Source organism: Kogia breviceps, chromosome 1 (genome assembly GCF_026419965.1).
Source record: "Kogia breviceps isolate mKogBre1 chromosome 1, mKogBre1 haplotype 1, whole genome shotgun sequence".
Lineage (NCBI taxonomy): Eukaryota > Metazoa > Chordata > Mammalia > Artiodactyla > Physeteridae > Kogia > Kogia breviceps.
Genome location: NC_081310.1, coordinates 48,842,554 through 48,869,416, shown reverse-complemented (window position 1 = coordinate 48,869,416; position 26,863 = coordinate 48,842,554). Strand labels below are relative to the sequence as shown.

The 26,863-nt window shown below is 36.8% G+C and overlaps 1 protein-coding gene across 3 annotated transcripts in view; it reads right to left on the bottom strand.

Annotated features, from left to right (window-relative positions):
* The window catches only part of RC3H1 (ring finger and CCCH-type domains 1), a 90,698-nt gene that overhangs the window by 40,165 nt on the left and 23,670 nt on the right, over positions 1 to 26,863 (bottom strand). For all 3 annotated transcript variants that reach the window (XM_059040739.2, XM_059040750.2, XM_067031258.1), the window contains exons 2-5: positions 17,173 to 17,543; positions 5,503 to 5,623; positions 4,266 to 4,505; positions 3,641 to 3,816 (exon numbers count right to left, since the gene is read on the bottom strand). In XM_059040739.2, coding sequence (XP_058896722.1) covers positions 3,641 to 3,816; positions 4,266 to 4,505; positions 5,503 to 5,623; positions 17,173 to 17,403 — 768 coding nt within the window. In that variant the 5' untranslated portion in view covers positions 17,404 to 17,543. The remainder of the gene's footprint in view (positions 1 to 3,640; positions 3,817 to 4,265; positions 4,506 to 5,502; positions 5,624 to 17,172; positions 17,544 to 26,863) is intronic.

Sequence of the window (26,863 nt, the reverse complement as noted above, 5' to 3'; positions counted from 1 at the left end):
TTCACAGTGAGATGCAATGGGACTTCTGTTGGAGGGAGAGTGGAGTCCCTCTTGGGAAAGGTTTAAGAGGAGACACAAGGAAGTCAAACTTTCTTCCTCTGCTTCTTAGTGTCTGAGCATGTGAGCTGGGAATTTCTTCCACCATTGGGCAGCCATGTTAAGAGCAGCTGATCCACCTGAGATGCAGAAAACACTGATGGGAGAAGCCTGGGTTTTTGAGGATGTGGTTGATCTGGTGAATTAGCCAGATAGGAACCTCCCTACTTCTAGACTCCTGTTATCAATCAATAAATTCCTTAAGATTAAAAAAAAAAAAACATGTACCACAACATTCATTGCAGCACTATTCACAATAGAGGACATGGAAGCAACCTACGTGTCCACTGACAGATGAATGGATAAAAAAGATGTGGCACATATATACAATGGAATATTACTCAGCCATAAAAAGGAACAAAACTGAGTTGTTTGTATTGAGGTGGATGGACCTAGAATCTGTCATACAGTGTGAAGTCAAGTCAGAAAAAGAAAAACAAATACTGTATGCTAACACATACATATGGAATTTTAAAAAGTGGTACTGATGAACCTAGTGGCAGGGCAGGAATAAAGATACAGACATAGAGAACAGATTTGAGGGCACAGTGGGGGAAAGGGAAGCTGGGATAAAGTGAGAGAGTAGCAATGACATATATACACTACCAAATGTAAAATGGATGGCTAGTGGGAAGCTACTGCATAGCACAAGGAGATCAACTCGATGCTTTGTGACAACCTAGAGGGATGGGATAGGGAGGGTGGGAGGGAGGCTCAAGAGGGAGGGGATATGGGGATATATGTATACAAACAGGTGATTAACTTTGTTGTACAGCAGGAACTAACAAAACATTGTAAAGCATTTATACTCCAATAAAGATGTGAAAAAAAGAGAAAATACTCATATAAGTATTCTGAAAAACACCGTGCTTCTTCTTCATATGTATAGATTATTACTCTTGGGCTTGCCTCGTATTGAGATAGCTGGTACTCAATAACTGAAAGAGCTTCAGATGCTGGTGTGATTCTAAAGATGACTAATTTGTACTTGGTTTAATTCTCCCTGCAGTTTTGTAGGTTAGGTCACCACCTGAAAGTGCAAATTCTAAGATGCTGTACGACAATGATGATAATATTTTTTAGCAATAAAAATAACTAACATTTATTGAGCACATAGTATATGCCAGTGTGTTGTTACCTTATTAACTGTTATAGTGACATATTAACTCATTTAATTCTTTAAACTTGTTGAGGTAGGTACTAGTGGTATCACCCCTAATAATTCACATTTTAAGTCAAGCTGTATTCAGGACAAAGGCCTAATGAATCAAAGTAAAAGAATTAATTCTAGTCTAGGATCACCTATATGCTTAACATATTTTACAACATTTTTTGCCTTGCTAATCTTTTATTCCCATAAGGATTCAAATTCCTCTATAGAAAATTCCCATTTTTTTTCCTTCCTATCAAAGAAACAATAGACTATCTTAGTCAGGACTTCCAGGTCATACTGATATATTTTTACTTGTATTCCATTCTTATTATAAGAAGGTCTAACTTAAATTTTGTTAGGTAAGTCCATAGAGAGACCAAACAGATAAAAAAATCTAGAACTACAGTCACAAAAACTAAATATATTTTGCCCCTATTCAAAGGCAAGTCAAAAGACCAAATGAATATGTATATGTATGAAATACCCTCTCAATATACATTAAATCTCATTAAAATGTAGTATATGCTTTCTATATGATGTACTGGTTCTGTGGACTTGGCTCTCAAAACTCTCTTTAACGAAAAACACTCAAAAGATTTCCAAGAAATGCAATGTCTGAAGTCCTGGAACTGTACTGTACTAAAATGCCTAGAATTATCCTGCAGCTTGTAAAGGCTTTTCCAATGGAAATAAAAGAGATGCTAAAAAGACCCAGCTAGAACACAGCTATACGGACAGAAACACCTGCAAAGAAAGGAAAATGCTGATTTGAGTTTCATGAAGAAGATGAAATGGGTATTGGCAGACACTTAGTAGAAACTCTGGGGCTTCCCTGGTGGCGCAGTGGTTGAGAGTCCGCCTGCTGATGCAGGGGACGCGGGTTCGTGCCCCGGTCCAGGAAGATCCCACATGCCGCGGAGCGGCTGGGCCCGTGAGCCATGGCTGCTGAGCCTGCGTGTCCAGAGCCTATGCTCCGCAACGGGAGAGGCTACAACAGTGAGAGGCCCGCTTACCTCAAAAAAAAAAAAAAAAAGAAACTCTGCAATAGTGAATACAGTTTAGGGTATGGACCTATTGTGATGAGAGAAGATGAATCTTTTCATGATTGAGAGTATAGTACACACTGCCACTAAAAGAAGAAAGCAGGTGGACAATGAAATAAAGGGACATAATCATGACCCAAGTAAAAAATAATTGGATTTTTACATATTCCAATATTTTTAAAATTACTACTAACACTTTTAATTAAGATTGAGAAAGGTTCACTTGGGGTATTCTGGCGTTTTTAAACCCCTTATTCTTCTTCACAGAGGAAGGCTGGATTTCTTTCCCTTTATTTCTTAAGCTTCCTATACTGTATCTATCTGGCGCTGTTAATGGAGACGTAACACTGGAAGCAGACACATTCTGAAATGTATTCCAGATTACACTGTACAGTCAGGTTATTACAACCATTACAACAAATGTGAGTTATTCAGGGACAATCTGGACCAGCTGAGATTCTGAGAGCTCCAGAGGGACGTAGGGAAAACAAGAGGGGTGGGTACAGATGTGGAATCCACACCCCATTTTCAGTATATAATCTGAGTCTCAAAAGAAACAGAATAATATTGGCATTTAGCTAGAACTTAAAAAAAAATTTTAAGTTAAATCTATATGCTCTGTTGATTTTGTGAACCATTTTATCCTTCTCAAAAAATGACGAGATTAGAATATAGCAGGATGGCTAATGTGGGAGTTTTTTAGTTTCAGTGTCAGATGAGGGAATGTGGTGACCTCCTTATAACTTGTATGAATTAACAACTTTTTAGAGACATGTTTCCCTGGCCCATGAAGTAGTTGTTATGTGTTGTGTCAAAAGCAAGAAGCCCTGACATTAAGAAGTTAGGAAAACAGGATGAACAATAAGTGATACATAGTGGGCACCACTGTTTGAAGTAGTGCTGATTCAATTTGGCATACAAAGGACATGTCAGCATTACTATATATACTAAAACCAAAATGGCAAATGGAGCTCCAGTACTGTATATGTGGAATTATATCAGGAGCAAATAGTCAAAATGTACTCCTGCTTCAATGACTCTCTCTCTTTAGACCAATTCTGTATGCAGTCTTTCTTGGTGGAAAACTGCCATGGCTTTTTAGTCTCTTCAAATACAAAAATCTATAAGCCTTGATTTAATCTGTGTTGTACAATATCTAACATACAAAATTCAATACAAGATTTAACTTTAACAGGACACCATCTATATTCTTTAAAAGAGAAAAGAAAAACTGCTAAAATTTTATGGAAAGATACAGGCAACTTTATTAAACTCAAAGTCTTACTTACTACCTAAGTTTTGGGAAAGGACGTTTCCTTTTAAGCTGAAAGTTACCATAGGTTCATACCTTGAAGCAGGAGGCTCTATAAAGGAGCTGGACAACGTGCCCAATGCTAGTTTTAGAGGCTTGAGGAAACCGTGGCTCCAACCTTTGCACCACAAAGAGAACCAATACTTTTCTTGACAAAGCAGAACCATCTTCTAAGGCCAGGAGAACCAGCTTTAGAGCTTCCTCCTGCATTGCTAGGAAAAGTTGAGCAAAACCAAAATTTATCATGTACAGAGATAAAATAAATCCATTTCTTAGAAGGGAAACATTTAATAATTTCTACAGGTACCACTTAATTAATGGGCAACACAACAACAACAGATATTCAGTTATACTTTTGAACCATTTGGGGGCAATTTTTTATTACATTCCATATACTGTATTTAAGAAAGCAGATAAAAGATTAATACAGTTATTGAAAACCTCTATCAAAATGAATAAACTTTCAGCATTGAAAGTTTTAAGTATCCTGAAAAACTGACATGGAATTACCCAAGCCATGACTGTGGGATACCAAGTGGGATATTACTTGATAACAACAGAATATTGCAAAGAACTAGCCTTTGTACATCACTTATAGTTCCTACACTATCAATACTTTTAGAATTACTAGTATAGTAAATATCAAACTTTAATTATATACCTGGTCCAAGGAACTGGCAGCCTCTAGCTCTGACTGCTGCCCAAAGATTGGAAGAGAGTTGCTGAGGATTCTGGTGCTGGAGAATGAGCTCTGTAACTGTTCGTTCACCTAAAGATCGAGCTGCCCTCATGGCACGAATCCTGCCTTCTTCTTCTACTAGTTGGCAGTGAACCAGAGTCACCAGCTTCCTCTGCATTGGGCGACTCAGAACACTCTGAGTAGTGCTATTCAGACCCACTCCTTTAAAACAGAAAATAAAGTTATGTCTAGGTTTCCAATGTAATTTTAGAGTCCAGAAAAACTTCTTCTGATGGGCTGATTGACTTATGGCTATGTGGAATAGTTCTGGGTTCTATCAGAATATTTGAAATAAACAATACAAATTACACAACTGAAGCCTAGTTTGCATTTTAAAAGTATACAAAAGCTGTTATTCCATGCAAATGTAACATTCATGACACTAAATATATCATTATTCATTTTAATCATGGAGAAATAAAGAAAATAAGGCCAGTCAATATTAAAAATTAAAAACCCAAATCTTGACGAAGTGAGAGAGTGGCATGGACTTAATATATACTACCAAATGTAATAAGATAGCTAGCTAGTGGGAAGCAGCCGCATAGCACAGGGAGATCAGCGCAGTGCTTTGTCACCATCTAGAGGGGTGGGAGGGAGATGCAAGAGGGAGGAGATATGGGGATATATATATGTGTATAGCTGATTCACTCTGTTATAAAGCAGAAACTAACACAATTGTAAAGCAATTATACTCCAATAAAGATGTTAAAAAAACAAAAAACCCAAATCTTGAGGTCCTAACAGGTCTAGTATATTTCCTAGTGGTTAAACTCACCTTCCTAATGAAAACAAGCCATAATGGCAAGACAGTAATGGCAACTTCCAATTTCATTGTATCCCCAATGCATACCACACAAAACTGGATAGAAGGCTGACAATTTAGAGTTGTCAAATGATAGAGAGCCCTTCTGAAACCACTAGTGTGTTTATACTTACTTTTGCAACTCATTCAAAAAATGTTTCCAATAAATACCACATAAACTTTAAACTCACTACTTTATTTGATGTGGTTTGTAATATTATTTAGCACCAGTGGGTTTGGCTTACAATAAATAAATGAATTTCGTTAACATTCACTTATAGCTCACAATTTTTATGGTAACAAAAGCATCTTTAATGAACACATGCTCAGCACGGATAATTTCATCTGATTTACCTCTAGCACTGCTGAGTGGTTTCAGGTACAGTGCTAATTCTTCTACACACTTCTTGGCTTCCTCATAATGCTTTGTATCTTCAACCCCACTACACAAAGTAATGGGCTGCTGTTCAGGAACCTAGAGGTAAAAATATAAATTAAAAAAAAGGTGTGTTTGAGTGCTAATTAATTATAATCAAATGTTTTACTGAGTATGTTTTATGCACTCCTAACACTGGTAACATCAAAACTCCCATTAAATTTACTGAATTCTTTCAAAAGATCTTTTATATACATACACACAAAATTACTGCATTTTTTAATTTTTGTTTTGTTTCTGTAACAGCTTTATTGAGATATAACTTGCATATCGTATAACTGACCCATTTAAGGTATATAATTCAATGACTTTAAGTATATTCTCAGTTATATAACCATCATAATTTTAGAACATTTTCATGGCCCCCCCAGAAGAACCCCATAGTCACCCCTGCCATATTTCCTCCCAAACCCCCTCCAGCCATAGGAAAAAGCTAATCTATTTTCTGTCTCTATGGATTTGCCTATTTTGGACATTTCATATAAACAGAATCATATAATAACTTCCAAAGTAGCTGTACCATTTTGCATTCCCACCAGCAATAAATGAGAGTCTCTCTTGCTTCACATCCTCACCAGTATTTTGTGCTGTCAATGTTTTGAATTTTAGCTATTCTAATTTATGTGTAGTGGTAGCTCACTGTTGTTGTTTTCACAATTTTTAAAGATTATATTCTATTTATAATTACTATAAAACGTTGGCTATATTCCCCTTTTGTACAATATATCCTTGTAGCTTATTTATTTTATACATAGTAGTCTGTACCTCTGATTGTTGTTTTAATTTGCAATTCTTTAATAACAAACAATGCTGAGCAAGCTTTTATTTGCTCATTTGCCACCTGCGTATCTTCTTTGGTGAAGTGTCCAGATCTTTGCCCATTTAAAAATCATGTTCTTTTTATAATTGAGTTGTAAGAGTTCTTAGATACAAGTTTCTTACAGATGTATGATTTACAATTATTTTCTCCCATTCTGTGGGTTGTTCCCTCACTCTCTTGACAGAGTTTTTTTTTTTTTTCTTGCGGTACGCGGGACTCACTGCTGTGGCCTCTCCCCTTGCGGAGCACAGGCTCCGGACACGCAGGCTCAGCAGCCATGGCTCAAGGGTCCAGCCGCTCTGAGGCATGCGGGATCCTCCCTGACCAGGGCACGAACCCGTGTTCCCTGCATCGGCAGGCGGACTCTCAACCACTGCGCCACCAGGGAAGCCCTTACAGAGTCTTTTGAAGCACTACGTCTTTTGTTTTGCTTTGGCCGCACCACGTGGCTTGTGGGATCTTAGTCCCCTGACCAGAAATTGAACCCAGGCCCTCAGCAATGAAAGCACGGAGTCCTAACCAATGGACTGCCAGGGAATTCCCTGAAGCACTAAGTTTTAAATTTTGATTTAGTTTGATTTGTCTTTTGTTCCTTGTGCTTCTGGTGTCATAGCTAAAGTAATACTGCCTAGGGACTTCCCTGGTGGCGCAGTGGTTAAGACTCCATGCTCCCAATGCAGGGGTCCTGGGTTCAATCCCTGGCCAGGGAACTAGATCCTACATGCATGCCACAACTAAGGAGCCCACGTGCCACAACTAAGGAGCCTGTGTGCCGCAGCAAAGGAGCCAGTGAGCTGCACCTAAGGAGCACTCGAGCTGCAACTAAGACCTGGCACAACCAAATAAATAAATAAAATAACAAAAAAACCACTGCCTACTCCAAGGTCACAAAGATTTATGCAAATATTTTAAGAGTTCTGCAGTTTTAACTCTTACTTTTAGCCTCTGATCTATTTTGATTTAATTTTTGTATATGGTGTGAGGTAGTGGTCCAAATTCATTCTTTTGCATTTGGATATCCAGTTTGCTCAGCACCATTAGTTGGAAAGACTGTCTTTTCCCCATTGAATGGTTTCGGCAATCTTGTAAAAAGTCATTTGACCATATATATGGGTTTATTTCTGGACTCTCTATTCTATTCCATTGATCTAAATGCCAATCTTTATGCCAGCACCACTCTGTCTTGATCTCTAGAGTTTTGCAGTTTCAAGATCAAGAAGTGTGATCCCTTCAAATTTGGTCTTCTTTTAAGACTGTTTTGGCTATTTAGGGTCCCTGTGAGTCCATATAAATTTTAGGATAGGTTTTTCTATTTCTTAAAAAAACATCATTGGGATTTTGAAAAAGCTTGCATTGAATCTCTTGATTGCTTTGGGTAGTACTGTCATCTTAGTAATATTACGTCTGTGAACAGATGATGTCTTTCCATTTATTTATGTCTTCTTTAATATCCTTAAGCAATGTTTTATTTTCAATGTACAAGTCTTTCACCTCCTTCGCTAAATTTATTCCTAAGTATTCTATTCTTTTTGATGCTATTGTAAGTGAAATTATTTTCTTAATTTCCTCTTGGATTGTTCATTGTTAGTGTACAGAAATGAAACGGATTTTTGCATGTTAACTTTGTATTCTGCAACTTTGCTTAATTCATTTATTACTTCTAACAGTTTTTTAATGGAAATCTGTGGGGTTAAAATAATGGCTATTATAGATTAAAATATCCTATCCTCAAATTTCATAAACATTAGTTGTTACAGTTAAGACATAACAAGGTCTTACTCATTATGTAGAAAAAGAATTAGTTCATCCTTAGACAGCTTTATGAAAAAAAGTAGGTCTTGGTTATTTGTTATTAAAATATTATATTACTAAAATTGTTATCCCCAATAAGACTATTTTAAAAACATTTCCAGGACTTCCCCTGTGGTGCAGCAGTTAAGAATGCGGCTGCCAGTGCAGGGGACATGGGTTCGAGCCCTGGTCTGGGAAGATCCTACATGCCACGGAGCAACTAAGCCTGTGCGCCACAACTACTGAGCCTGTGTTCTAGAGCCCGTGAGCCACAACTAGTGAAGCCCATGCACCTAGAGCCCGTGCTCCACAACAAAGAGAAGCCACCGCAGTGAGAAGCCTGAACACTGCAACGAAGAGTAGCCCCCGTTCGCTGCAGCTAGAGAAAGCTCACACACAGCAACGAAGACCCAATGCAGCCAAAAATAAATAAATAATTAAAAAATAATAATCCAAAATGTCATAATGGAATTTTTAAAACAAAAAGAGAAATGATTGTGAAATGAAACATTAAGTACAGGAAGAGAAGAAAAACAATCAAATGCAATTTCCCTCTGACAAATATTAACATTTTGCAGTGCTGGCAACATCATCAAGATAGATTTGTAAATAAAGTAAGTTTTCCTTTTTTTTGGCTGCTCCATGTGGCATGCAGGATCCTAGTTCCCCAACCAGGGACTGAACCCATGCCCCCCACAGTAGAAGCATGGAGTCCCAACCACGGGACCACCAGGGAAGTCCCAGTAAGTTTTCCTTTTGAATAAGCTGTTCTAAAACTGCTCTCTTTATCTCCTACATACATAATATCAACCTTCCCTACTTTTTATCAACTTATAGGAAGACTGATCTAGCAAATATTAGTGATACTAATATTAATATAAACATTAATGTCCAAAGTTCCAGAATATTTATTTGGAAAATGATTTATGGTAAACATATGATACTTTAGACTCACACTATGCAAATTAACAGTGAGGGGTTGTTTAAGTGATCATACCTAACTCTGAAAAGCCTGCTTCCCTTGGCTTTGTGAAACCTTCTGAAGATACTATTGATCTCTACCTTGAGAATACTGACACAAAACTTTCAGAGTATTACCTTCAGAATTACTAGAATAACTTTTATATTTAGGTACCTAGGGGTATTTGCTCCTACTCTAGACAAATGGTTCCCAAAGGCTGTGTTCTATAGTTTTTGTCACTTTCTCGATCTTTCATTTCAGTTAGTGTCTACTAAGTAAAACAGTCTGAAGCAGCTTCACTTTTCCTATTAAGTAAAATGCAATTATTTTGTGAATAATATTTTCTTCAATATTAAGAAGTTCTTGTGACTTACCTCTTAGGTTTCTATAGTGATCTGATAACTAAGGCTGTTGAGAAAGTCTGACCACCAGACTGAATGAATGTTACTGTACAGTGACTGAGAAACACTGCACCACCATAACAAATCTCCTTAACGTACTGAAATAAAGGATCTGCACAGTACTGAACAAAATTTTATCTATTTAAATAGAAGGCAAGAGGAGCTTCAAGATGGCGTATGAGTAAGACGTGGGGATCACCTTCCTCCCCACAAATACATCAGCAATACATATACATGTGGAACAACCCTTACAGAACACCTACTGAAAGCTGGCAGAAGACCTCAGACCTCTCAAAAGGCAATAAACTCCCCATGTACCTGGGCGGGACAGAAGAAAAAAGAAAAAACAGAGACAAAAGAATAGGGATGGAACCTGCACCAGTGGGAGGGAGCTGTGAAGGAGGAAAGGTTTCCACACACTAGGAAGCCCCTTCACGGGCAGAGACTGCAGGAGGCAGAGGGAGGAGCTTTGGAGCCACAGAGGAGAGCGCAGCAACAGGGGTGCAGAGGGCAATGTGGAGAGATCCCCGCACAGAGAATTGGTGCCAACCAGCACTCACCAGCCCAAGAGGCTTGTCTGCTCACCCGCTGGAATGGGCGGGGGCTGGGAGTTGAGGCTCCGGCTTTGAAGGGCAGATCCCAGGGAGAGGACTGGGGTTGGCTGCATGAACACAGCCTGAAGGGGGTTAGGGCACCACAGCTAGCCAGGAGTATGTCTGGGAAAAGGTCTGGAGCTCCTGAAGAGGCAAGAGACATTTTCTTGCCTCTGTTTCCTGGTGCACAAGGAGAGGAGATTAAGAGCGCTGCCTAAACAAGCTCCAGAGATGGGCGTGAGCCACGGCTATCAGCATGGACCCCAGAGACAGGTGTGAGATGCTACGGCTGCTGCTGCAGCCACCAAGAAGCTTGTGTGCAAGCACAGGTCACTATCTACACCTCCCCTTCCTGGAGCCTGTGCAGCCAGCCACTGCAAGGGCCCTGTGATCCAGGGACAACTTGCCCAGGAGAACACATGGTGCGCCTCAGGCTAGTGCAACATCACACCAGCCTCCGTCACCACAGGCTCACCCAGGATTCCATAACCCGCCCCCCCCCAGTGAGCCAGAGCCCCCTAATCAGCTACTTTAACCCTGTCCTGTCTGGGCAGGGATCAGATGCCCTCAGGCGATCTACACACAGAGGCGGGGCCACATCCAAAGCTGAATCCCAGGAGCTGTGAGAACAAAGAAGAGAAGTGAAGTCTCTCCCAGCATCCTTAGGAGCAGCGGATTAAATCTCCACATAAATCTCCACAATCAACTTGATGTACCCTGCATCTGTGGAATACCTGAACGAATAACGAATCATACCAACTTGAGGTGGTGGACTTTGGGAGCAACTATATATATATTTTTTTCCCTTTTTCTCTTTTTGTGACTGTGTATGTATATGCTTCTGTGTGTGATTTTTGTCTGTATAGCTTTGTTTTTACCATTTGTCCTAGGGTTCCGTCTCTACTTTTTTTTTTAAGTATAGTTTTTAGTGCTTGTTATCATTGGTGGATTTGTTTTTGGTTTGGTTGCTCTTTTTTATTACTTTAAAAAAATGTTTTATTTTTAATAATTATTTTCTATTTTAATAACTTTATTTTCCTACCTCCATCCCTCCCTCCCTTTCTTTCTCCCTTTTATTCTGAGCCGTGTGGATGACAGGGTCTTGGTGCTCCAGCCAGGCGTCAGGCCTGTACCTCTGAGGTGGGAGAGCCAAGTTCAGGATATGGGTCCACCAGAGACCTCCCAGCTCCACATAATATCAAACGGCAAAAATCTCCCAGAGGTTTCCAACTCAACGCCAAGACCCAGCTCCACTCAATGACCAGCAAGCTATAGTGCTGAACACCCTATGCCAAACAACTAGCAAGACATGAACACAACCCCACCCATCAGTAAAGAGGCTGCCTAAAATCATAATAAGGTCAGAGACACCCCAAAACACACCACCAGACGCAGACGTGACCACCAGAAAGACAAGATCCTGCCTCATCCACCAGAACACAGGCACTAGTCCCTTCCACCAGGAGCCTACACAACTCAATGAACGAATCACAGCCACTGGGGGTACCAAAAACAACGAGAACTACGAACTTGGGGCCTGCGAAAAGGAGACCCCAAACACAGTAAGTGAAGCAAAAGGAGAAGAAAGAGAAACACACAGCAGATGAACGAACCAGGTAAAAACCGACCAGACCAAACAAATGAAGAGGAAACAGGCAGTCTACCTGAAAAAGAATTCAGAGTAATGATACTAAAGATGATCCAAAATCTTGGAAATAGAATAGAGAAAAAGCATAAACATTTAACAAGAACCTAGAAGAACTAAGGAGCAAACAAACAATGATGAACAACACAATAAATGATATTAAAAATTCTCTAGAAGGAATCAATAGAATAACTGAGGCAGAAGAACAGATAACTGACCTGGAAGAGAAAATAGTAGAAATAACTACTGCAGAGCAGAATAAAGGAAAAAGAATGAAAAGAATTGAGGACAGTCTCAGAGACCTCTGGGACAACATTAAAGGCACCAACATTCGAATTCTAGTGGTCCCAGAAAAAGGAGAGAAAAAGAAAATGACTGAGAAAATATTTGAAGAGATTACAGTTGAAAACTTCCCTAATATGGAAAAGGAAATAGTTAATCAAGTCCAGCAAGCACAAAGAGTCCCATACAGGATAAATCCAAGGAGAAACACGCCAAGACACATATTAATCAAACTACCAAAAATTAAATACAAAGAAAAAATATTAAAAGCAGGAATGGAAAAACAACAAATAACATACAATGGAATCCCGATAAAGTTAGCTAACATTTCAGCAGAAACTCGGCAAGCCAGAGGGAGTGGCAGGACATATTTAAAGTGATGAAAGGGAAAAACCTACAACCAGATTACTCTACCCGGCAAGGTCCTCGTTCCGATTCAACAGAGAAATTAAAACCTTTACAGAGAAGCAAAAGCTAACAGAGTTCAGCACCACCAAACCAGCTTTACAACAAACGCTAAAGGAACTTCTCTAGGCAGGAAACACAAGAGGAGGAAAAGACCCAAAAACAGAAACCCAAAACAATTAGGAAAATGGTAATAGGAACACACATATTGATAATTACCTTCAATGGAAATGGATTAAATGCTCCCAGCAAAAGACACAGACTGGCTGAATGGATACAAAAACAAGACCTGTATATATGCTGTCTACAAGAGACCCACTTCAGACCTAGGGACACATACAGACTGAAAGCGAGGGGATGGAAAAAAATATTCCATGCAAATGGAAATCAAAAGAAAGCTGGAGTAGCACTTCTCATATCAGACAAAATAGACTTTAAAACAAAGACTATTACAAGAGACAAAGAAGAACACTACATAATGATCAAGGGATCAATCTAAGAATAAGATAGAACAATTGTAAATATTTATGGACCCAACATAGGAGCACCTCAGTACATAAGGCAAATACTAACAGCCATAAATGGGGAAAAGGACAGTAACACAATCATAGTAGGGGACTTTACCACTCCTCTTTCACCAATGGACAGATCATCCAAAATGAAAATAAATAAGGAAACACAAGCTTTAAATGAGACATTAAACAAGATGGACTTAACTGATATTTATAGGACATTCCATCCAAAAAAACAGAATACACTTTCTTCTCAAGTGCTCATGGAACATTCTCCAGGATAGATCATATCTTGGGTCACAAACCAAGCCTTGGTAAATTTAACAAAACTGAAATCGTATCAAGTATCTTTTCTGACCACAACGCTATGAGACTAGATATCAATTACAGGAAAAGAAATCTGTAAAAACATACAAACACATGGAGGCTAAACAGTACCCTACCTAATAACCAAAAGATCACTGAAGAAATCAAAGAGAAAATAAAAAAATACCTAGAAACAGATGACAAAGAAAACACGATGACCCAAAACCTATGGGAGACAGCAAAAGCAGCTCTAAGAGGGAAGTTTTATAGCAATACAATCCTGCCTTAAGAAACAAGAAACATGTCAAATAAACAACCTAATCTTACACCTAAAGCAATGAGAGAAAGAAGAACAAAAAACCGCAAAGTTAGCAAAAGGAAAGAAATCATAAAGATCAGATCAGAAGTGAGTGAAAAAGGAATGAAAGAAACAAGAGCAAAGATCAGTAAAACTAAAAGCTGGTTCTCTGAGAAGATAAACAAGATTGATAAACCATTAGCCAGACTCATCAAGAAAAAAACGGAGAACACTCAAATCAACAGAATTAGAAATGAAAAAGGAGAAGTAACCACTGACACTAAAGAAATACAAAGGATCGGGCTTCCCTGGTGGTGCAGTGGTTGAGAGTCCGCCTGCCGATGCAGGGGACACGGGTTCGTGCCCCGGTCTGGGAAGATCCCACATGCCGCGGAGCGGCTGGGCCCGTGAGCCATGGCCGCTGAGCCTGTGCGTCCTGAGCCTGCGCTCCGCAAAGGGAGAGGCCACAACAGTGAGAGGCCCGTGTACCACAAAAAAAAAAAAAAAAAAAAAAAAAGAAATACAAAGGATCATGAGAGATTACTAGAAGCAACTATATGTCAACAAAATGGACAACCTGGAAGAAATGGACAAATTCTTAGAAATGCACAACCTGCCGAGACTGAACCAGGAAGAAATAGAAAATATAAACAGACCAATCACAAGCACTGAAATTGAAACTGTGATTAAAAATCTTCCAACAAACAAAAGCCCAGGACCAGATGGCGTCACAGGCAAATTCTATCAAACATTTAGAGAAGAGTTAACACCTATCCTTCCCAAACTCTTCCAAAATATAGCAGAGGGAGGAACACTCCCAAACTCATTCTAAAAGGCCACCATCACCCTGATACCAAAACAAGACAAAGATGTCACAAAGAAAGAAAACTACAGGCCAATATCACAGATGAACATAGATGCAAAAATGCTCAACAAAAGAGTAGCAAACAGATTCCAACAGCACATTAAAAGGATCGTACACCTTGATCAAGTGGGGTTTATCCCAGGAATGCAAGGATTCTTCAATATATGCAAATCAATCAACGTGATACACCATATTAACAAACTGAAGGAGAAAAAATATATGACCATCTCAATAGATGCAGAAAAAGCTTTTGACAAAATTCAACACGCATTTATGACAAAAACCCTGCAGAAAGTAGGCATAGAGGGAACTTTCCTCAACATAATAAAGGCCATATATGACAAACCCACAGCCAACATCGTCCTCAATGGTGAAAAACTGAAACCATTTCCACTAAGATCAGGAAAAAGACAAGGTTGCCCACTCTCACCACTCTTGTTCAACATAGTTTTGGAAGTTTTAGCCACAGAAATGAGAGAAGAAAAAGAAATAAAAGGAATCCAAATAGGAAAAGAAGAAGTAAAGCTGTCATTGTTTGCAGATGACATGATACTATACATAGAAAATCCTAAAGATGCTATCAGAAAACTACTAGAGCTAATCAATGAATTTGATAAAGTAGTAGGATACAAAATTAATGCACCAAAATCTCTTTCATTCCTATCACTAATGATGAAAAATCTGAAAGTGAAATTAAGGAAACACTCCCATTTACCACTGTAACAAAAAGAATAAAATATCTAGGAATAAACCTACCGAAGGAGACAAAAGACCTGTATGCAGAAAACTATAAGACACTGATGAAGGAAATTAAAGATGATACAAAGAGATGGAGAGATATTCCATGTTCCTGGATTGGAAGAATCAGCATTGCGAAAATGACTCTACTACCCAAAGCAATCTACAGATTCAATGCAATCCCTATCAAACTACCACTGGCATTTTTCACAGAACTAGAACAAAAAATTTCACAATTTGTATGGAAAAACAAAAGACCTCGAATAGTCAAAGCAATCTTGAGAACGAAAAATGGAGTTGGAGGAATCAGGCTCCCTGACTTCAGACAATACTACAAAGCTACAGTAATCAAGACAGTGTGGTAGTGGCATAAAAACAGAAATATAGATCAGTGGAACAGGATAGAAAGCCCAGAGATAAACCCACACACATATGTTCACCTTATTTTTGATAAAGGAGGCAAGAATATACAATTGAGAAAAGACTGCCTCTTCAATAAGTGGTGCTGGGAAAACTGGACAGCTACATGTGAAAGAATGAAATTAGAAAACTCCTTAACACCATATACAAAAATAAACTCAAAATGGATTAAAGACTTAAATGTAAGGCCAGACACAATCAAACTCTTAGAGGAAAAGAGAGGCAGAACGCTCTATGACATAAATCACAGCAAGATCCTTTATGACCCACCTCCTAGAGAAATGGAAATAAAAACAAAAATAAAAAATTGGGACCTAATGAAACTTAAAAGGTTTGCACAGCAAAGGAAACCATAAACAAGATGAAAAAACAACCCTCAGAATGGGAGAAAATAGTTGCAAATGAAGCAACTGACAAAGGATTAATCTCCAAAACTTACAAGCAGCTCATGAAGCTCAATATCAAAAAAACAACCAACCCAATCCAAAAATGGGCAGAAGACCTAAATAGACATTTCTCCAAAGAAGATATACAGATTTCCAACAAACACATGAAAGAATGCTCAACATCATTAATCATCAGAGAAATGCAAATCAAAACTACAATGAGATATCTCACACTGGTCAGAATGGCCATCATCAAAAAATCTACAAACAGTAAATGCTGGAGAGGGTGTGGAGAAAAGGGAACCCTCTTGCACTGTTGGTGGGAATGTAAATTGATACAGCCACTAATGGAGAACAGTATGGAAGTTCCTTAAACAACTACAAATAGAACTACCATACGACCTAGCAATTCCACTACTGGGCATATATCCTGAGAAAACCATAATTCAAAAAGATACATGTACCACAGTGTTCACTGCAGCGCTATTTACAATAGCCAGGACATGGAACCAACCTAAATGTCCTTCAACAGATGAATGGATAAAGAAGATGTGGCACATATATACAATGGAATATTACTCTGCCATAAAAAGAAATGAAACTGAGTTATTTGTAGTGAGGTGGATGGACCTAGAGTCTGTCATACAGAGTGAAGTAAGTCAGAGAGAGCAAAACAAATACCGTATGCTAACATATATATATGGAATCTAAGAAATTTTTTTAAAAAAAATTGTCATGAAGAACCTAGGGGCAGGACAGGAATAATGACACAGACCTATTAGAGAATGGACTTGAGGGGAAGGGAAAAGGGTAAGCTGGGACAAAGTGAGAGAATGGCATGGACATATATACACTACCAAATGTAAAACCAATAGCTAGTGGGAAGCAGCTGCAAAGCACAAGGAGATCAGCTCGGTGCTTTGTGACCACCTGGAGGGGGTCATAAAGATGCAAGAGGGAAGAGATATGTTGATATATGTATATGTATAGCTGATTCACTTTGTTATAAAGCAGAAACTAACACATCACTGTAAAGCAATTATACTCCAATAAAGATGTTAAAAAAATATATAGAATGCAATATTACCAGATCTTAACAAGTTTCCTTTGGGAGGAAAAAACACACATACAGAAATTTAAAAGGATAACAAGTTACTCAACTTACCTGAGCACCCACTAGCTGCAGCAATGCTGAGTTTACTGGGAGGAGTTCAATGTCTGTATTGATAGTGGTCTGGTCAAATGGGCAAGCCTTGCGGTGGAGTTTGTTCAGGCACATCTTGCAGACAGTATGGCCACAACCCAAACTGATGGGCTTTCGAATTGTTTCGTCGAAAGTCTGAGTGCAAATTGGGCAGGAGAGGAAATCCGTCCACTGTGGAGCTTGTACAGGCATTGTTTCTGGAGTTACAATTCACTCACACACACAAAATCTAAAGCAAAGATTCCACTGGAATCAAAATCTTTGAAAAAAGTTTATCTTTTTTTTTTAAATATCTTCTGTAAATACAGTCAGCACATAGTGTGAAATATTACCTGAAAAACAAAGAAAAAAAATGAGCATCTTCCTTTTCAATTAAACTGTACATTCTCACCCTACTACCTATAAGATTTTATACCACATTTATATCAACATGGTCCATCTCTGCGTTTTTACAAAGTGAGAGCCATAATAAAACATCTAGTCTTATCCCCTCATTTTAGAGACAGGGAGTAGACCCCAGAAAAAGGAAATAACTTGCTGAAGGTGACAAGTTAGTAATAAAGTTAGATCCAAGATGTAAGTCTCTCAAGTTATCTAAGTCTATGATTGTTTTATATTTTAAAATTAGCCTTTTTAAGATAGCTAATAATATTCTGATCTGAACATGTTAATATGTTCAGCTGTGAAAATTTATCAAGCTTTACACTTATAACGTATGCATTTCGGTATATGTTACACCCTAGTAAAGAGTCTTAAAAAATATGGCCTAAAATAAAATCTACCTTAACATACTTTATCATCAAATTCCGTGTGGGTAATGAGATAAAAAGAGACCGTGGGGTTCTTTTTAAGGTTTATTTTTAAGAGTTTTATTTACTGGTAAAGATCTTTTAAGTCTCTGTTATGGCTTATACTTGTTGCTACAGTATGTTGTGTTAGAACACAGTGAAAAGTATTTACTTTAAAAGATTTTTTAAATTCCAAAATTTAAGAATGATAGGTCAATACAGTTAACCAGAACACATATACAGTCAAATTTCACTGTCTACCGTCTCCTTTTAGTGGGGATAAAAACCAAATCACAAAACTTATCACCTGCAACTAACAGAAATTTTCTTTACATACAAAACCTAATCTGAAGTTTCTAGCACACATCTTAAACAATACCTGCAGTACTTACTCTAACTGTAGTTTCTAAAAATGAGAACTGGTGCACAGAACAATAAAGTAACATAGTGTTACAAGTTCTTAATGATTTGATTATGCTCAGCAGAGACTGCTTACAAAGATGGAAACAAAAATGTCATTTAAGCTGTAATTATTAGAAAAGTAAATTATCTACACATTTTACTCTTCGAGCATTACATTTAAGTCATGTTTTATTGAAGTAACTCAACCTTAAATGCAAGCCCATTATTGAGAGAACAATTTCTATTAGGTATGCTAAAAATTTTATCCATTCATTCAACAAATATTTACTAAGCACTACTACTACTGTGTGCCAGACTCTGAATTGTTAGGGAAAAAGTGAAACAGCATACTCATAGTATCTGCCTTCTGAGTAACCTCAGCTTCGTCTGGGTTTCTGCGAAGTGTGCTATCAGATAAATGGACAGTGGAAAAAAAATTTAAGAACCTAAACAGTTACCAAGTTAATTTCACGTTTAGGATCTAAAATTAAAGTTATCTGAGTATATGTCCAAATCGCTCTTGCGATAATAAGAAAGTGAATAAAGAAATTGCCCACATTTTATTTCTATGATGTTTTAATTATAAATAATTTAAATTAAATGCATCTTCAAACAGAATGAGTAGCTACAAATAAGTTTATATTAAATTATTACTTAAAAAAATCAGACTATCATCCAGAGTGCTAAAAAAGAAAATACAGTATCTAATCACTCAACTGCACAGTCAAATGCTACAATTACAATTGTACCTGGGGTTGCAGAATGCTCCAAAATAAAGGGAAAAAAAGTGTTTGAAAGACATAATATTCAGAATGAGGACTGGATATTAGTCAGAAATGTTTGCTGAAGTTGATTAAGTTGATAAAGTATCATCCATACGAACTTTTCTATAGATTAGCATGGCAGTTTAAAATAATGCCTACAAAGAATCTGATCTTAAGTTAATCTTTACTTAAGTTGAGTTAATGGTTCTTTCCTTTTTACCAGTATGGCCTTGTAGAGCACTTAACATTTGTTAATTAATCATAAAACAAAGTTAAAACACAGCACCTTATTTCCTTAAACACTACAGAAACCCCAAAGAGCACAAAATATGAACATTTTATTGCACAATCATTATAATTTTTACTATTTATACAGCTAACTGCTTTACACAGAACAAAATTATAAAAGGTAGGTAACTACTGTTATCCCATTTTACAGATACAGTCGACCCCTGAACAACATGGGTTTTAATAGCAGGGGTCCACTTATACATGGATTTTTTTTTTCAATAGTAAATACTACAGTATTACATGATCTGCAGTCGGCTGAATCCTTGAATGCGGAACCGCAGATGAGGAGGAACCGCATATACGGAGAACCGATTATAAATTATACACAGATTTTCAACTGAGCGGAGGGTCAGCACCCCTAATCCCCATGTTCAACTGTCAACTCCATGAGAAATGGAGGTTTTGTGAGGTTGAAAAAGCTAAAAACAAATAGAGATGCAATATTAACCCAGACAGTCTGGCTCAAAACCCGAACTCTTAACCATATAATTACCCACAGATTAAAGGTTAAAAAAGGAAGAATTACTTGCAGGTTCATTCAAAAACCAATGTCACAAAAATGATATTTAAAAAAATTTTTAATTTTTTGAAAGTTAAAAAGGAAAAGACCAATGTCACAAAGCTGCTAATAGCTATTTTTAAAAAAATATTTATTTATTTGGTTGTGTTGGATCTTAGTTGCAGCACACGGGATCTTCGTTGTGGCATGCAGGATCTTTCGTTGTGGCACATGGGCTACAGAGTGTGCAAGCTCAGTAGTTGTGGCACGTGGGTTCAGAAGATGTGGTATGTGGGCTTAACTGTCCTGCAGCATGTGGGATCTTAGTTCCCCGACCAGGGATTGAACCTGCATCTCCTGCATTGGAAGGTGGATTCTTAACCACTGGACCACCAAGGAAGTCCCCTAATAGCTATTTATTGACTTCACAGTAATTTCATTCTTCTGGCAGACAACAATGTTGACAAATCTAATGATTAGGTCATTGTTCTAACCTTACTTGTCTTCTAAACAAGATATGAAACATGACTATTCCCTCCTTCTTCAAAGTGTTAATGAACCACACTCCCCTCATCCTTGCCAACTCACTGGCTTATTGTTTTTGATCTCTTAAACTCCTAAATGCTGAAGTGAGTTATGAGGGTTCTATCTTGAGTTTCCTTTTCTCATCATTCTCCAGTTAGCAATCTTGAAATGGCTTCCTCTTACATTGAGAATAAAATCTGGATATTATATTCTGGTTTACAAAGCCCTAAATGATAAGACCAGTAATTATCTCTCCAACTTCAGTTTCTAACACTTGTCTCCATCACTCCACTATCCTTCAGCTACTCAAGTGAAGCTTGTTCCTATCTTAGGATATCAGTACTAGCTAGTCTCTCTGTCTAATCTTTGAATTTAAGTCCACTCTTTATCATTTAGATGTCACCAAAAATGTCAACTCTTCAGAACTCCCTGACCACTTAAAACGCTAAAATAATCTCTTAAATCACTCTCTAGTCCATCACTGTACTTAAATTCTCTACAAAATAGTTCTACCATCTATAAGTTACACTTTCTTACATTTTTATTTGTTTACTCAGTGTCTATCTTATATTAGAATGTAGACTTCATGAGAACAGACACCTAATCTGCCTTGTTCACTATGAAAGCTACAGCTTGTTTCTCACTACAATTTAGGCAGAGTAAAAATTTTGCATTTCATTTCAAAGAGTTCAGAGACCTGTGAAAACCTATCATAGATCTCTTGGGTATTTAAAGACTCCAGGTTAAGAAAGTCTAACCTACATTAGTGTTTCATGAATCTTAGAATTGCAGCAAGTATTTGGAGATTTACTACATATCCAGCACAGTAGAACACAGAAAACAGGCAGAAAATATGGTCAACAACAGTTTTACAGACTTAAAATACCTCACTGCTCTCCCACGTGATTTCAGATCAGTGCTGTTATAACAAATTTTCCAAATTATTCTGTCATAATAAGAACTATTTAAAAATAGAATCCTAAGAGAAATCATTGATAAAAGATACCTTAGAGAACATGTAGTTCTAGCCTAATTTTTCAAGATGAGGTAACTAACATGTATTTATATCTCTATCAGTAATAAGTGTTATTAAGCTTTTTCAAACACCTCTTTTCATTTAATCTTTAAAATCCAAAGAAGTTGGAATCATTTTCCTTCTTCTCACAGAGAAATGAAATAACATTCAGAGAATTTGTCCACCGTGATACAGGTAGTAAGTGGCGAAGTCAAAACACATCAACTTCAGGCCAGTACTTGACATTAAAATCTATGCACTTTCCACTATACCAACTTGACATGGAGGATACCAAAGACAAGTAAAAGAGTTTCACTCAAAGTCATACAGCTTAATAATGGCAAAGCCAGGATCAGACACCAAGTTTCCTGAATCCTACTTTTAGTACCCCCTGCTCCCCCACTGTACTACGTTGCACATAAAGCCATCACTGAATATCTGAAAGATTTTTAAAATATCCTTGCATATTAAAACTACAGTTAACAATATCTGGCACAGATTAAGGTACCCATCAACCTTGGAAATGCTACATAAAGCTGTTTATATACAACATGCTCATTCTTCTAAGAATAAGATCCATGACTTATATCAGATTCTTAAAGTTGTGTTTTGTTTGGAGAGGGAGGGAAAGGGAAGATAAGAATCACTGATCCAGGCATATTGAAATAAAATAACTGTTGAAAACTTAAGAATATAGAAAAAATAAAAGCAATAATTTATAAGAACATATATTTTCTCTGTATTTACAGCACAATCTTAGCAGACTCTTTTAAAAAAGTGTTAAGTAATATATGATCATGTGGGTCAAAAAGAATTTTCATAATTACAGTGAAATATCTCCCTCCCAGGGCTATCTCCCACCTCTCTAGTCCTCATTCCCACCCCACCTCCACAGATAAGCCATTATACTTTCCTTTTAGTTTCTTTATCCAAATTGGTTGATTTACAAATATATATTAAGTGGAAAAACAGTATTTTAATGCTACTATTTACAACTCTTCTCTTTCTTCATTAAACCAGCTTTTCTGAGAAATTATACCCAGAAACCTTTTTTCCATTCCCAGTAAAAATTAAACATTAACTACTTGAAAAAAAATTTTTATTGGTCTTTATTACATGCCCAGTATTGGAGATAAAAAATAGTGAGCAAATCATTCCAAGTCTGCATGGGGCTAACATTATTTCCTTCATTAGCTATACAAACAATAATGATACAACTAAATTACATGACTGCAAGTTATGGTAAATGACATGCAGGTAAGGGACAGGGAGATATAAGCACATATAACTGAGATAATCTAACCAAATGGGGGTGAGGTTGTGTGTAATGTGGTAACAAGGGCATTGCTTCCCTGCAGACGTGATATTTATGTTAAGACTTGAAGACGAAGGCTGAATAAAAGTTATGGAAAGAATAATACGTAATATGTGTATGTAGATTTTAGGTAAAGGAAAAGCATAACCACAGGTTCTGAGACTAGACAGAATATAATACAATTGGGGAGCTTGAAAAAACCAAAGCAACAGGGAAGCCAGAAACAAAATAAAACAAAAAATAAACAGAGAGCAAGAGAGAAAGATATGAGATGAGACTAAAGAATTAGAAGGAACCAAAAACTACAGGATCTTTTAACTCATAGTATGGTATTTGGTCATAATGTGAAGAGTAATGTGAAGGCACTGAAGAGGCAGGAGATGACCCACTTCATTGTTTCTAACACAGGGTATGCCTATACTATGAAAACATATGGAATAATTAAAAAGAGAATTAGTTAAGCATGTAGAAATGTTAAGTAAAAGCAAAATTTTCAGACCAATAAATATGATGTAATTTGTGTTGGGGAAAAATAATCCTACATATTAGTCTTGGTATTAATGAATATAAATGGATAGAAGAAAAAGGTCTGGAAAGATACCTAACAAACTTAATAGCAGTTACACAGTTGGGCAACTTACAAAATGTATATAATCATGAATTACTTATATAAATGCAAAAAATTTGAAAGAATGAAAGCAAGAGAAGAGCACATTTAGAACACAATTTAGGCTCTAAGATAAATTACTATAAGGCTATTCAAAACATTTTTCCTTATAAAATTGACCTTTTACAAATTTGGATAGCCAAATCATCAAAACTTATTTCTTTTCAAAATTCATTAAAGGGCTTCCCTGGTGGTGCAGTGGTTGAGAATCCACCTGCCAATGCAGGGGACACGGGTTCATGCCCCGGTCCGGGAAGATCCCACATGCCGCAGAGCGGCTGGGCCCGTGAGCCATGGCTGCTGAGCCTGTGTGTCCGGAGCCTGTGCTCTGCAATGGGAGAGGCCACAACAGTGAGAGGCCCACGTACCAAAAAAGAAAAAGAAAAAAAAAAATTCATTAAAAACCCTTTTAATAACTTTTCTAGAATTTATGTTTCGAAGAACTAGTATAATTTATTACTCTTATGTATCATTTCTATCTGTATTAACCTAGTAAAATGAAGTATATAGTTAGTTACTAACCTCTTAAATTTTCCAGTAAAATAGTTCTTAGAGATATATAACAAACTTGATAGAGTTAACATTCAGAATCAGCACCCATGTTGTCACTAAAAATATAAGCATTTGTTTGACCATAAAGATAGGTTTGAGAGACTAAGGGGAAAATAGTACTTTAAAAGTTTGATTTTGCCTAGGAAAGTTGATGGTTAAGAACAGTAAGTCGCTCTTTGATGACTCTATTTCAATCATCAAAATCATAAACCAAAAAATTTTTAAAGACTCAAAGCGTCATCAATTGTAGTTATTAGGTCTAAGCAGAATTTCCACTTCCTCATTCTTTAAACATCTTTCTCCAAAGTCATCTTTCCAAACATTCTCCAAGCTTCTCAAAGACAGTTGTTCAACCACAAAACATATCTAAACCACATAGGACATACAGCTTTGTGGATGTAATAAACATTCTTTCAGTCAAGAGTAAACATATGAGATAAAATTACTAAATACCAACATTCAGATTCTTTAAACTTCTTCAGAGCAAGGTTTTGTCAGAAAAAAAAATTCTATTAATTAATGCACATGTGCTCAAAGTCTGCAGATAAATAGTTATTTGTTAGGGGTCAGCCCAAATCTAGCTCATTAGGAATAATACTACTGGAACCTTCCTAATCAGAAACAGAGCACGAATGATGAATCTTCATGTCTTAAAAGATCCAAGAGTGACTGCTGCTCAGTGTTGAGAGCAATGGCTAACTTTCCCATCAGTTTACCGTAAGGCCTACTCTCCTATGTAAATGGCAACAATTAGTGACCTTACTGTTGATAATTCATAATAGATTAATTCAGAATACACACAAATTAAATACCAATCAGTCCAACCTTGAAGAAAGCCGAAATTAAAAAAATATAACTTCCCCAATAAATATAACTTCCACATTTTTACACCAGTAGGTGGGTGCATAGACAGCATTTAAAAGGTTGTTTTATTTGCCTTCTTCATGTCATTGATAGGAGCTACAATACAGAATCTGACATTTGACATTTTACTAAGTCATCCCAACTTCTAAGTTCTGATTAAAACTTAAAAGAAAAATCTCTATACTTTTATATTAATAAAATTAATCATCAATAATATCTTTAGACTTTTTTCAGAGCTTGTTTTTTACAAAGAAATAAGATCTTATCAGAGTAAGAAAATTATTTCGACGAACAGTAAACAATAAGACCAGTGACTCATTCCACCAGCTAAGTGACTAGTTTGCAGATATCAAACTCTAAGTCTTGTAGCTGCCTTGTAGTTACTCAATTCAAATCCATGCCTCTGCAAGATAACAAACAACTACATGTTGTGAGCCTTAAGGTTTAAGCGTGATTAAACCAATTCCCCAAGAGCAACTACAGACAAAATTATGATGACACGATGCGTAACAGAACTTGGGTTTCTGAAAGTAAACCATGTGTCAGGCCTTATGCTAGGTGTTTTCAGGTGCTTCTCTCATTTAAATGTCTACCACAAATCTAAACCATAATACAAATCACCACCAGTAACCAGTATTTGTTAAGCACCAACTAGGTGCCAGCACTTTCAGTGCTCTATACTGTATCTAATTAAGTAAATGTTCACCGCAATACTGTGATGTAATTATTATCTCCATTTTAAAGATAAAGAATCCAAAATACAGAGAATTACCCAAAGACATTAAGCTAGTAAGTGGCAGGACTATGATTCAAACTCAGTCCAGCCTAAATCACAAGCTGGTACTTTTAAATTCTGTAATTTGTGCCACTTACAGGTGAAAGTTAATAGTCATTAAGGCAAGGGAGCTTTTAGGGTTGATGTAAATGTTCTAAAATTGAATTGTGTTGATGGTTGCACAATTCTGCAAAATTTTCTAAAAGTCATTGAACTGTGCACTTAAAATAAGTAAATTTTACAGTATGTAAATTATACTTTAATAAAGCTGTTAAACAGTCATTAAAGACTTTTTATAAACTCTTAGTTTTCACATTTTTAATGTAATAATTTCAAAACATAAAGACACCTTTCAGATTGTTCTATGAGCACAGCAATAACCCTACTAAATAGCTAAATTACACTGCTTTGAAGATTTCATTTAAATGTTACAAACTGACATTTTAAAAATTGTTAAAAAGTTAATACCATCTCCTCTATTAAGGTTCATTTTATGTGTCTCTGATTTAGAGGAAGAAATATGAAAACTGAAATTCATCAAGTATCTACTCTGGCCTAGTCACTCCTCTGAGGCATTTTTATACCAATTTTATACCCGTTTTGAGCTTTAGCAGCATTAAATAACTTGCCCAAAGCTAATAAATCTTTGAGCTGAGACTAAAACTCAGTTCTTATGTGAATTTAAAGTGTAAGTTGCCCTGAATAAGATATTAAACAAACAAAACCTTATTGTCTGTAAGAAGAAAATCTTGGATCTCCTTTGACCCCATCCTACCCCATGAGATGAGTTTAACTATTATTTTTGGCCTTAACTTAATTTGCCATTTCTCTGGGACATTTCCATAGCAACCAACAAGCAGGGAAACATCAGAGAAGAGAAAAATTTTTACTATCTTGAAAAATAAAGCTAAAAGCAGAAAATAAAAACAAAAAGAATAAAAATAAATGAAGGCTTATTTATAACACTACTCAGTGTTATAATTCTCAGCAGAGTATTAATTTACAGATGAAACTGTGATTTTTGGAGGTTCAAGGTTTTTCCAGCAATAATACCCTGTGAAGACCCAATTTTGATTGTAAAAATACTTCTCCCCAAAATAAACGGATTGAATTGTAACCCTATATTGTACACATCATCCTAGATATAAATAACTTAATACACTAATGTCAGTACAAATATTGACAAATACTTAGG